Here is a 13,693-nt window from a genome sequence, read left to right on the forward strand (position 1 = left end):
CTAAGTCAAAGGTGAGGCCCTGCTCTTCAGTGTGGTAAGTCCCATTCTCTGCACAGAGGGATTTTTGTTCCTGAGTGATTGGGTTTGTTGTTGGTTGTACGATGGCATCCAAAATGTTTGTTATGGATTGCTGCTAGGTGGTTGCTTCTGTATCTTGTAATGACTCGGTTGCAGTGGTGACTCTCCCCTGGGTAGTTTATTTGTGGTGATCTCTTACACCACTCTCCAGGGTTGGTGTTACCAGTGGTGATGACCAGGTGTTGCCAGGATTCTTGTTTTTGTTTGTGGATCAGGGCTGTGTACTGATTTTGTACTTTCCTGTAGTTCTGTCTGAGCGCCTCCACCTCCCATGCCAGCCAGGTCCTCCAGGCACGCTGGAAAGTCTTTCTTCTTATAATGACTTCTCGGCGCAGCCTATGTATCAGCTCTGGGCTCCACCAGGGCACTGTGCCCAGGGCAGGGTTTCCCCCTTTGATTGCCAGGTTGCAGGCAATCAGATCAATGACTTTGGAGGGCATCTGCATTGTCAGAAAGTAGGTGTGGTTGAGTCTCATTGGTTAGGGTTGTCTTGAAGGCGTCCTAGTTCACCTTTTCAATTGCTTATCTATTTAATGACTTGTATGGCTGGGGATCTAGCTTTTGTTTAGCTGGAAGGAAATAACCCCGTAATCCAATGTAGTCCATGCCTCGTTGGCCTTCCAGTTGGAAATATTGCCAACAATGTTCCTCGAGGCCATAGTGATATCAATAGTGGCCTCCCATAGGGTGTTTGCGAAGGTGGTAGATTTGTTCGGTTGGTTGATGATCAGCTCTGATGATGAGCCGATGTCAATTGTCAATCACTGGTTTGGCACAGTTTGACACCTGATAGGCGGAGCACTGCAAATGGACAACACCTGCAAATGGACTTCCTGGCAAACTCGACTATGACAGTCATCACTGGCAATGGGGAATGGACAGAATCTCATAGGCTTCCAGAGAGAGAGAGATACAGTTGTCTGTGCACATTTAGCAGGTGCTACAGCAGCACTTGCTGAGTTCAAAGACTAATATCATTATTCTTTAACAAATGGAAAAATAATCAGAAAACATCTGTGGATAGACAACTGAAAATGTAAGGTAATAGAGCTAGGTATTCGTCCGGAGCATATTATCAAATGTAAATATTGCCCAAAATGGAACAATTAACTTCTGCATTTAATGCAGGAGCATCACAAGACACCAGTACCAGCCCATGCAAAGAATCCTAAAAACTGCACTGCAATAGTAGAAGTCCTTTACAGAGGCTACTGATTTCAGGCACTAACCAAAAAATGCAGCTGGTTGGTGCCAGGAACACAGGGATGGATGCAGAAAGACTGGAAGCAAATCATGAGATTTATGCTTTTCACCACCAGTGAAAGAAAACACGTATGGAGGAAACCACGAGGCAGTCTGTACAATTAATGGTGGATCATGTTTTCATGATATACCATTGGTCCTCTGATTCCATGGTGAATGCCAGATTATATGTGAACACTATTCAGAATCAGGTACATCCAGCAATGTTTCATGTTTACCCCTGTAGACAGAGGTACTTTCAAGTACCTCTGTGCAATGGAACATGCCCGCACTATAAAAGATGGCCTCGACACATATTCATCCTCCTTTGAAGATGGTATTAACGAAAAGCCCCCATCAGGCTTCGGGACATCATCTCCCTTTATGCCTACAATAACTCCTCATGCAAGAATTTAGGACATAAGCTGGCTTTTTCCTTTGTCCTCCTTCCATATAATTGCAATTTCAACACCTTCTGAATTACACCTCACCCAGATGCAGCTGTTCCTGAACAAACCCCAGGTAAGAGCATTCTTCTGCCTTAAAATAAAATATATAATACAGGCAGTTCTCGCTTTACGAGTTCCCAGGTTTACAAGTTTTTTTTCCCCCCCAAGTATCAAGTATCGACAAAATCAAAAATATGAACATTACAGTAAACCTCTGCGAATAGCGGGGGTTATGTCCCTGAGAAATGCCGTGAATACTGAATTATGGCTCCCATAGTAATAAAGGGGTTCCGTTCCAAAGTATGAAATATATAAGAAAAACTAGTCTAAAATTTTGTCTATGTATGTATTATATGTACCTTAATACTAAATGTAATATTTATTAGAAATTTCAAACCAGCGCCTTTGCTAGCTAAAAAACTTATCCCGCCAGTGCTGTCACCAGTTTCGCTAAAGTGTTGATAAGGAAGTTTTGCCTTTTCACGAATGATGAGTGAACTTAACGGAATTTTATTTGGAGTTCGGTCTTCTAGCCACAGATTTAAAGCTTTTTCCATTTTTTCTAATTTAACTTCACGAGTTACAGAGCAAATATTTGAAACAATTAGCACGTTTTCACGAACAATACAGCAGATTTTTTCTCTTCCGATTTCTTGATTGATCGTACCGTTGACTCATTGATTTTATGTTTTGCCACTGAGGAGACATTTTCACCATTAGAAATTTTATCTAATAACTCAATTTTATTCGCTAATGTCATCACTTAGATAACATTTCCCTTGTTATTTATAGGGCATTCGTTAGTTCTTTCTAACCTGTATTTTTGTACAGGTTAGAAAGAACTTGTCCACAATAAAGTCACTTTCTTCCATTAACACACTCGAAAAAGTCTGTTTTACACTGTAAAACGGTAGATTTATCACTTTTGTAAGCATATCAATTTATAAATTGATAAATTTATTCAATTTATAAGCATATAAATTAAAAGCAAACGACGAAACCTTCCATGACAAGTGCATAACGCAAACTGAACAAGGATTAGCGAGAAACATCCACGCTTGCGATTTTGTCACCCCTCTCCCCCACCCACTGAGCACTGTTTTCACCGGGAAAGATAATTTTAGCCACGCCTATTTTTTTTATGGCGGAAAATGTTCACGGCACTTTAAAATTCACATTTTTTTAGGTTTCATTTTATATTAAATCAGCGACTGCGAATACAAATACCGAGAATAGCGGGGGTTTACTGTAATTTCAAAAAATGAATGTTAAACATTCATAAATACTGTACCACATTCTAAACCACATGCATAGCTATACAATACAGTGCACCCCGCGTTACGATATTAATCAGTTCCAGAGACACCATCGTATCGTTAAAATAACGTAATGTGAACCCAATAACACATTGTTTTTTGGTAATTTGTTTCAAGATCTCGGAAGTTGAAATTTTCGCTGTATAACTAAGCTATTTATCTCTCTAAAATGTCAATTTTAAGGTCATGAGCATGACCTTAAGGCCATATAAAAGGTCGTGAGCATGGTTTGTAAATGGTATTAGTTACCAATTCAAAAAGAATCGATTTTGAGCTCCTTTGTGATATTTTTCTAAAGCACATTTCTGGAGGTCACTGCTATAAATCAATAAAAAAAATTTGCACTTTCTGGTTTATTGGGGTTTTCTGTTACTTACTGCAAGCAATTATAAATGGGTAGTAAACGCAATCTTGCATTTGCGAAAATACCAATACCTGGAATTGTGTGGGTTTTTACGTTATTATGGTGAAATGTGTTTCCCCTTTACTTCAGTCAATCTTCAATCGTATAAAAAACATAAATAAATTTTCAGAATCTTCTCTTCATTCCGTTTTTTTTTTTAAGTTTTGTAAACTTGTTACTCCATGCAAATCGTGTTAGTTGCAATTTGTGTGTGCCACAAAAAAATGTTTATGCATGCAATCATGAAATTTATAATTAAAAGAGAAGATTATCTTGGAAACAAATGCCTCTTGAAACATTTCTGAAGAAGACGACTCCTTTTGCAACAAACCAATGTGTGCCGAGCCAATAATGAGTGATCAATGAGTGTGCATTTAGTCGATGATGATGAGGAATAAACATTCTTTAACATTTGTAAGTCATAAATAATTTCTCTATTATTATAATTTGCTTGATTTTACAGGCTACATTTTCATTTCTTTCGAAAAATCAATCATTGTTTAAACATAAACTAATTAGCTAACTAATTTCATTGTTGAGAACGTAACCCCTGTTTTTAACCTTATGTCTATGGGAAATAAATTCCCACTTTACGAGTGCGCGCTAGGAACGAATTAACTCGTAAAGTTGAGAACTACCTGTATTCCTAAAATTTAATATTCTTTTAAATTTTCCAAAAAGTGCCTATACTACCCTTTTCAAAAAAATCCACAAAGTTTATTTTAAATCCATAATGAGATCGCAGATCCTCTACAAAGAAAAAAAATTACAATAAATTTTTGGCATTTGTCCAATTTTACAAAAATTAGTGGATCTCAACTATTCAAGTTGTCTGTCCAAAGGTACTTTCAGGATGACAGTGCAGTCATCCACTGTGCCAAATGTGCAAAAGAATGATTTGAGGAACACAAGGAAGACTTTAAGCATCTGCCGTATTCTCTGATTTCACTGAACATCTGTGTGATGAAATGAAGTGGCATGTTCATCAGCACAATCATCTGCCTTCCCATGACACTCCAGGAATTGAAGACAGTTTTATTATGTGAATGCTCACTTTTCAACACACTGACCCCATGCCATGTCATTTTGAGGCAGTGATTCGTGGCAGTCCAACATGCTACCTTAGCTTATGGTCCTAATAAAGTGGCCAGATAGTGTATATGCCTTGATTTTCTTGTTAACAGGAGAGATTATTTTTACAGGGATGGGATACACTTAAATAGAAAGGGTGCAAGAATATTTGCTGATGCTATCAAGGCAGTATTAGGAGGGTCAGAAAACTGCTAGCTTTGGGGGATTCATAGACTTATAGATACAGTAGCTGCAGGCAGAGGTGAAAGTGATTCTCGCACTGCTTTTATTGGAACAAGCAACAGCCTGGAAAGTGAGGTGCTGGATATTTCAAGGACTGCTGAGAGTCATCATGGAACAAGTAAATAAATGGGCTGTATTAGGATAACAAAGAGTAAGGATAGTTGCATGTATACTTGCACATACACCAACAATGCTAGGAGTATAGTAAACAAATTTGATGAATTTGAGGTGGTGGTGGTCAAGACATCAAAAGCAGATATTGGGATATCAGAGACGTGTCACACAGAGATAAGGAATGCAGAATTGGAATTTGGGGAGTACAGTGTGTACAGAAAGGATAGAAGGGAAGGAAGGGTGATGCTGTTAGTTAAGAAACACAAAATCTAAAGAAGTGCATCCAGTTGACATGGGTGGACAGGGCAATGATGACTCAGTCTGGTGTGACAGATGCACTGGGAAAGCAAAATTGAGAGTAAGAGTGTGTTATAGGCCTAATGACTCTGATGAGTACAACGAACAACTGTACAGAGAAATAGAGTGGACCAGTAAATCAGATTATTTTATAATGGGAGATTTCAATTTCCTAGATATTGACTGGAACTTATGGGTTGGTCATTCACACACTAACAAGGCTTTTGTGGATTTATTGGATGATTATTTTCTACAGCAGAATGTTCGAGAGGCAATCAGAGGGAGTAATAGTCTATAGGATTATCAATAGTGATTCTTCATGCATTAAGAATCTGCAGATAAAGGAACCACTAGGAAGCACTGATCACGGTGTGCTGATCTGCGATTTACTCAAAGATGTAACTACCATCAAGGGTAAAGGGAAAGGTTTTTGGTTTAGTAAAGGTGACTACTGTGGTCTGAGACTGTTTTTAAATTCTATACAGTGGGACCAACTTATGATATTACCAACAGCAAATTCTAAATGGGAAGCATTCAAAAAATTAATCTTGGAAGCTACTAGGCTTTTCATACCAACTAAGAAATATTGTTCAAGGTTTAGGCCTAAATGGGTGTTTGATGAACTAATGAGACTCATAGCAGAGAATAAAAATGCATGGGATGCATATAAATTATCAGGTAACACTTGCTGTTTAGCCTGTGGTAGATATAAGCTGGTCTGTAATCTAGTCACAAAGGAGGTTACAAGAAATCTTTGCCAAAACGTGCAAAGAAAAACAGCAAATTATATAAATTCTAGAAGGAAAGGGATGAATCGGATTGGTCCACTTGATATCGATGGTTTGAATGTTGATGATCCTGCTCTTGTAGCTGACAAATGGAGTGAGTATTTTGCCTCTACATTCACACATGGGGAGTTATTCGGGAAGGGGAATGCCAGAAGTTTATCAAACTCTGGCAGGGTGCTAAATGATTCCTTTGACTCAGGTGAGATCCCCATGACCTGGAGATGTGCAAATGTATCTCCAATTCGCAAAGGGGGATCAAAGGGTGACAAAAGTAATTACAGTCCTGTTAGTTTAACTTCTGTTCCAGGGAAAATGGAGTCTCTGGTTAAAGAAGCATTGCAGGAACATCTAGACAAGACTGCAGTTATGCTTCAGACACAGCATGGGTTTTTATTAAAGGGAAGTTTTGTCTGACCAATTTGATTGGATACTATGATGTGGTCATAAAGGAACTGGATGAAAAAAATAATTTTGATATCATATACTTGGATTTTAGGAAAGCTTTTGATACTGTTGTACATGGAAGACTACTGTACAAGTTGGAGTTGTATGGCATTAAGAACAAATTGCTGCTATGAATAAAGGGATGGTTGAATAGAAGAAGACAGAGAGTGGTAATCAGTGGGCACTGCTCTTCTTGGACTAATATTATTAGTGGAGTACCTAAGGGTTTGGCTCTGGGCCCATTGTTTTTTTTATATTTATCAGTGATATTGATGAAGGTATCATGTTTAATGTCCAATTTAGGAGATGATATGAAGGTTGGTAGGGTTATTAATGACAGTAAGGAAGGTACGCTACTGCAACAGCATATATTGAGCAAATGGGCTGAGAGTTCACAACGGAATATTGCAAATGCAAAGTAATGCATATGGGTAGCAGTAACCCCATAGTAATGTATCAACTGTGTGGTACTAAACTTACAGTAGTGGAGAATGAAAAAGACCTAGGGGTAATTGTGCAGTCAGATATGAAGTTTTCTGAGCAGTACAGACAGTCTGCAAGATTAGCTCATTTTGTGTTATCAGGATATAAGATAAGGAGGTGATTATCCCCTTGTATAAGTCAGTAGTCAGTCCACACCTTGAGTACTGTATACAGGTCTAGAGGCCTCATTTTAGGAAGGATGGGGTTGCTCTTACAAAGAAAGGCTTAAGTTCTGCAAATTGCAGGATCCGGATCCTAGAAACCTGCGTGGTGATCTGATTGAGGTGTGTAAGGCTTTGGATGGTTTGAGCAAGCTCGGTGCTGATGGGATTCTTTCTCTTACCCAGATTAATTACCCAAGGGGACATAAATTCAAACTGAGGAAAGACAGTTGTAGAATAGATGTGCAGAAATTTGCCTTTATCCAGCATGTGGTTGATTGCTGGAACAAACTTCCATCTCTAGTTGTACAAGTTGACAGCTGAAATAAATTCAAGGCAGAACTAGACAAACATTTGAAGTGAATGGATGGGTGAAATAGGAAGGGTTTTTTTTTTTTTTTTGTATTAATCCAATTTCTCAATAATAATAATTAACTAGAAGAGAGGGTAGCACACTCAATACTGGCAAAGATGAAATTCACCTTGGAATTGTAATGCATACAATTTTAATGGCTGTACTCCACTAATAATATTGATACTATGGCTGTAATGACAGTATATGAGTATATTTTGCAGATATATATGAGACAGTATATTTTGCCAATAGAGATAGAGGTAATTATCCTTCTGTATAAATCAATAGTCAAATCTTGAATACTGTTCATTTCAGGAAGGATATTGATTTGCTTGAAAGAGTAAAAAGGATGATAACGACTAGTTGTGGCTGCAAAAAAAAAACTCATAGGAAGAGACTCCAACTCTGTCAGCTGCAAAGTTTAGAAACTAAGCATCTGCGTGGGAGATATGATTGAAGTGTTCATAGTCTTAAAAGGCTTGAGCAAACTTTGGGGCAATTTCCTCATTCTGGGATAACACAAGCAAGGGACGTTGGTTCAAATTAACCCTCTGGTGGGCACATTAGTATATAGGTTTAACTAACCACTTTTTTTGGGATAAATGGCAAAAAATAGTTGAAACTGGGAAACTTTAAAAATTTATTCTTAATTTTGATACTGTACTGTTAATAAGATCAAAAAGTTTAAAAACAAGCCTTGTTATCCAGAACAAATTATTTACCTGACTACCTAAGGTTAACTTTTGGCCAAGAAGAAACAAAAACCAAACCAAAATGAAAGCTATGGGAAATTAACACAATGTAGATTTTTACTCCAGAATAGAGCCTTTAAGAATTTTGTACAGTTATACTTCTCCAAGGTAAAAAATAATTAATGATACAGATGGAGGAGGACTTTTATTATATTTGAGAAATACTGAAATTCTCAAATTTGAGATTTGTTATGAAAGAGATGAATGAATTATCATCTATTCTTGTAGAGGTAGAGTACTTTTATATATATTTAAAGAGGGATTAGATAAATATTTCGAAAAAAGTATATAAAATATAAAAATTTGGATACTTGTACATTTCATTTCATTTTCTTTAATTTTTATTTTATTATTATTTTTGTTTTTTAATTATTGTTTTTTTTTATCGCACATGCTACACAAGCTTTGCTTCCTTGCATTATTTTGTTATTTCAGTATTAATACTGATATGTACGGGAATAAAAGTTATATATAAAATACATATTGTGAGATGTACATTTTATTCCTAGAAAATGTTGCCTAAAATTTCCCTTCATCTTATGGTCAAGACATCCAGTTGGCTTTCTGAAAGAGCTAGCTCTTTTAGTGTGTGACCAATTTCAATTTTATATAATTTCTTTTCAAGTGCCTTTTCAGCAATCACAAATATAGTGGAGATAACAAAAGGAATGGTTCCTCTGTTAAACAGAGTTAGCTGTAATTCCAATTAACAAACCCTTTAAAGTCATTTAAATTTGCAGGTGTACAAATAGGTGAAAAATTTGAGGGTTAGTGAAATGCAAGAAAGTTGCCATCTTTCAAGAAATGTGGAGTCAGCAATGCCCGTGATTGGTACTAAAGATGATGCACTCTTTGAAGAAAGTTCAGACCATAACATTAAAAATGTGATAGTAGTGAAAATGAGATTTTAGTGTTCTGTGATGAGTAAAAGCTTTGTTATACATATTTAGTGAGTACTGTACTGTGTTTCAAATATATGCAATAAAGTAATTTTTCACAAAATTTACCTTCTAAAATCAACTTATGGGCCACTGCAACTTATCATCTGAAATGTGATATATAGGATATATTTAATATAGTTTATATTATATAATTTTATAGTTTATATTTTTATGTATTTCATATATTTAGTATATAATTAAATATAAAGCATAGTAAAAAAAAAAACAATATACTCTGTATTTATTGTTGCCATCTGTAGATTTTACATATTCTTCAACTGTCTGATTTTAATTTTAGGCAAAAAAAAAAAGAACTTTTATGGCAAATGTCATTTAGTTTATTTCAGTTTACACTAGAATGCTAGTGATGTTTATCACTAGTATTCCAATGTAAACTGGAATGGACCCCTTTCATGTCTGCAGCTTCAAATCTGACACCCATTGTAACAGCAAATAAGATTATGTATCAAAATGATTAATTGACAGTTGCTTTCAGTCCGAGAACCATAGCTATTCCAAAGTTTCTTTTGGGTGCATGTAACTGAAGTTGTCAGGCAAGGTTAGATTCAGTGAATAAACAAGAAGCTGGCCTGTGGCATTGGAAGTATCATCATTGAAGTATCTTGAAAATGTAATCATGAATTGTGCTATATCATCCTATAGTTCAGAGGATGAAGCTGCTCCATAGCCGCAAGCTTATGGGAACCCAAAAGGGAAAGAGATAAAACTTGATGGGTTAATAAAGAAACATCACACTAGAGCCCAAGCTCTTGATGATACACCACTGACCACAAATAAGCAAAAGAAAAGGCCACGAATTACAGGGTTCTCCTGTATTAATTTATAGAAAGTTTAATGTTTTGAAAATTGATAGTAAAACAAATTTTTAATAAATTCTTTGCCCATTTTTTTCATTTTTATGATTTTGGTATCCAGTACATGCATTTTATCATGAAGTGCTGGATGGAAGTAATAAAGGACTAATTCCAGTGAAAGTTTCGCCTCTTCAGTAATATGTAAGTATGCAGTTTTTTACTTACATATTTTACTGAATACTTAGTTTCAAAATATGCCCTTAAAAATGTTAAATTTGCCTTTTTTCCAAGAAAAGATTCAAAAGTACAATTTAGTGTATAACTTCTAAAAAATAAGGCATAATACACAATGCTGTTCCACAAATTGAGCGTTGATGACAGTTTCTTTTCTTTTTATTTGTTGAATGCACTATAAATATTAATTACTTTTATCTGGTTTTTATTATTATTATGGCTGGTATAAAGGATGGGAAATGACTTTCTTGAAATTGCAACAGGTTTTCTGACATTCAGCCCATTTTGAATATACTTTTGTAACATGATTCTTTTAACACAACAAATAATCATTGAATTCGAAAGTCAGAGAAGTGACAGAGGTCTTCCATTGTTTTAAAACATATATTTGAATTGAATATGACAGAATCTAATATGCAAAAAATATCTTCATGAATCATTTACACATGCATGAATAACAGTATCAGCTTTACTTAACTTTCCAAAATCACTGTTATGTATTATGCCTAGCTTTCCAGACCTAAACAGCTATGTTGTTTTTCTAACAAATTTTCATTTCACACCTTGAGTCTTTATATTCTTATATATTATACACATATTACAAGTTTAGATCAAAAAGTTTCAACACTTAATTTTTATTTAAACAAATATAATTTTTAAAAATAATGATCTTGGCTAATAATAATTTTTTCCCATCAGTTATAATTGCAGAAAAGTTCCTTCTAAGTTGGGTTATTTATTTATTAATTATTATTATTTATTTATTTTTTTTTGAAAACTCCTTGATTGAATTTGTCTTAGCTGTCATAACTTTTGCTTTTGTAGAAAATTGTAGTCGTTTAGTATATTTTTTAGTTTCAGGGGAGGGGAAATAAAAATCTCATGATAAAAATATGATAAAGTCAGGATAATAAGAAAGGTGTTGCAAGACAGCGTTGAAGAGGCATTTAGAAATTGGCACACAATATGTAGGAGCATTGTCATGGAATAAGTTCCAAGTCTTTCTTGCCCACAAATCAGTCTCTTTCTTCTGATTGCACCCTTAAGCACTTAATGATATCTAATTACATAGTCTTATTGATGATATGATTTCCTGATATAAATTTGTAATGAATTATGCTTTTATAGTAAAAAAATAGTTCTAACATAACTTTTGCTTTAGTCGTATTGAGCTGAATATTTTTTCTTCCTGGGAGATTTCCATTTAAAAGATTAACATTTTGTCTTCAGGTCATAAAGAAAATATACCACATCTCACCTTCTGTCATTGTTGGTTTTAGAAATCCTGGATCACAGTTGCATATTTCAACCAGTTCTTTTATAAAATTCGGCTGTTTTTTCCAATCTAATTTTCTCCAGACTTGGGCACAGAGAAGTTGCATAATCTTTTCATGTTTAAAATATCAGATAAGATGTCTTGGAATTATATGATATTCCACCTTTTGAGAGGCTTTCTTCAGTTCTTATTTGATGATCAGCCCAAATCATACTTTTAATGCCATTGACAAGTTTGTGATTTGTTGATGAGCAAGGTTCCCACACCTTACATCATATTCAATAACATTATTGAATGTTATGCCATTCACATATCTTGCCTACTGATAAAGCTTTATAACTGTATGTTCAGCAATCATTTCTACTGTCTCTGGGACTAATTTCTTAAACAAAAAGCAAAATTTTATAGACCTTTGTCCAGCAAGCGACATTCCAAAGAACAACATCCATTGTGTAACTAAATAGTGTCTTAGTCATTTGTTGAAGTTACTTGTTATGTTATGATTTGTTTTTATTTTAGAATGCATTTGAATTAGCATGGCTGGGCACACCAGGTTTTTTTGGTGTAACCATCCAAAAAAAGGTTATTTTGAGTTGACAGTATAAATACCATGGGTTTATGCCCCACCCAAATAAGAAGTATCGTTCAGTAGAGTTAAACTTGGGTAAGATTTGGTTTTGCTGAATTCCACATTTCTCATTTGCAGAAGAATAAGAGAAATTTACCTCACTATGATATGTAGAACACTTCCGTTATGATACTCTCCAGAATTAAAACAAATAAAAGATTAACACAAAATGATTACAGTAAAAAAAAATCAATTGAACACAATTCAAAAATTAACTAAAATTCAAAAAACAATTTTTAAAAAATTAATTAAAAATCAAGTTTTCCTACTCAAAGGTTTTTCAAAATTTACATTTAACTTTAATTGATTTTTTAATTAATTATTTTTGAATTATGTTCAACCGATTTTTTTACTGTAATCATTTTGCGTTAATCTTTTATTCATTTTAATTTCTGGAGAGTATCATACGGAAGTGATGTACATATCATGTTGAGGTAAATTTCTCTTATTCTTTTACAAATACTGATTTCAACATAGAACGTATTGAGCACTATAGCTCTGCTATATACTATCATTTCTCATTAGCAATATGCTAATGAGCGAATTCGAACTGCTGGTTAAAACAAGTAACGCGGACATAATAGGGCTTACAGAGACGTGGTGCCACCCGGAAATTGGGAATGATGAGTTTAAGTATGGCTTGTATAATGTATTTAGGAAGGATAGGGTGGATAGAAGGGGTGGTGGGGTAATGCTTCTTATCAGAAGCAGCCTGAGTACAACGATAGCTTTCCCGGATTCAGACATTTCACATGCTAGTATAGAGTCTGTATAGTATAGAGTCTGTATGGTGTGAGATAGTTGGAAACAAAGGTATAATGCGAGTAGGAGTAATCTACAGACCAGGTGATTGTGAAGATTATGACAAAAGCCTCTATATGCAAATGTAATGGGCAAGTAAGCGTCAATGCCTTATTATGGGTGATTTGAATTTGCCTCTAATTGATTGGAGTAAATGGGAAGGAAACTCGACATGGGGAACAAAATTTTTAAATCAACTAGATGACTGTTATTTGTATCAATATGTCAGGGAAAGTACTAGAGAAAAGAATATCCTAGACCTCATCATCATACATGAATCAGATGACATAACAGGGCTGACAGTAGAGGAACCAGTAGCAGGAAGTGATCACGGAGTTCTACGGTGGATGATGACGAGAGAGGTAGCAGAAGTAAAAGGCAAAGGAATGGGTTTTAATTTCAGAAAAGGAAATTAGGATGCATTAAGGTACTACATGGCCTCTATTAACTGGGTAGATATTGTGCAGAAAATGAATACATTTGAACTGTGGTATGTTTTTAAAACATTAATCACAGATGCCTTGAATGCGTATATACCATTAAAAAAAATACTGCACAAGGAGGGTTCCAAGTTGGATGAATAGTGAAGTTGCCACATTACTTGAGCAGAAAAAGGTGGCATGGAAAGGTTACAGAGCAATATAAAGTATTGAAGCCTATAAAAGCTAAAAGGTGATGTGTAATAAAGCCACAGAAAAGGTTCGACAGGCAAAGGCAGTTTATGAGAAATCACTAGCAAACAGAGCAAAGAGGGGGGATAAAGAATTCTTCACATATATAAATGCCAAGAAGAGCAGGACAA

At 35.2% G+C, this 13,693-nt stretch overlaps 1 protein-coding gene across 1 annotated transcript in view; it reads left to right on the forward strand.

Moving 5' to 3' along the window:
- Positions 1-13,693, forward strand: part of LOC150082828 (protein NipSnap homolog 3A-like) — an 82,908-nt gene that overhangs the window by 65,879 nt on the left and 3,336 nt on the right. Inside the window, exon 6 of the mRNA XM_090376840.1 lies at positions 10,074-10,153. Within this exon, the coding sequence (XP_090232966.1) occupies positions 10,074-10,150 (77 nt within the window). The 3' untranslated portion in view covers positions 10,151-10,153. The remainder of the gene's footprint in view (positions 1-10,073; positions 10,154-13,693) is intronic.

This window comes from Mastigoproctus giganteus, chromosome 7 (assembly GCF_048544385.1).
Source record: "Mastigoproctus giganteus isolate SK-2022 chromosome 7, ASM4854438v1, whole genome shotgun sequence".
Classification (NCBI taxonomy): domain Eukaryota; kingdom Metazoa; phylum Arthropoda; class Arachnida; order Uropygi; family Thelyphonidae; genus Mastigoproctus; species Mastigoproctus giganteus.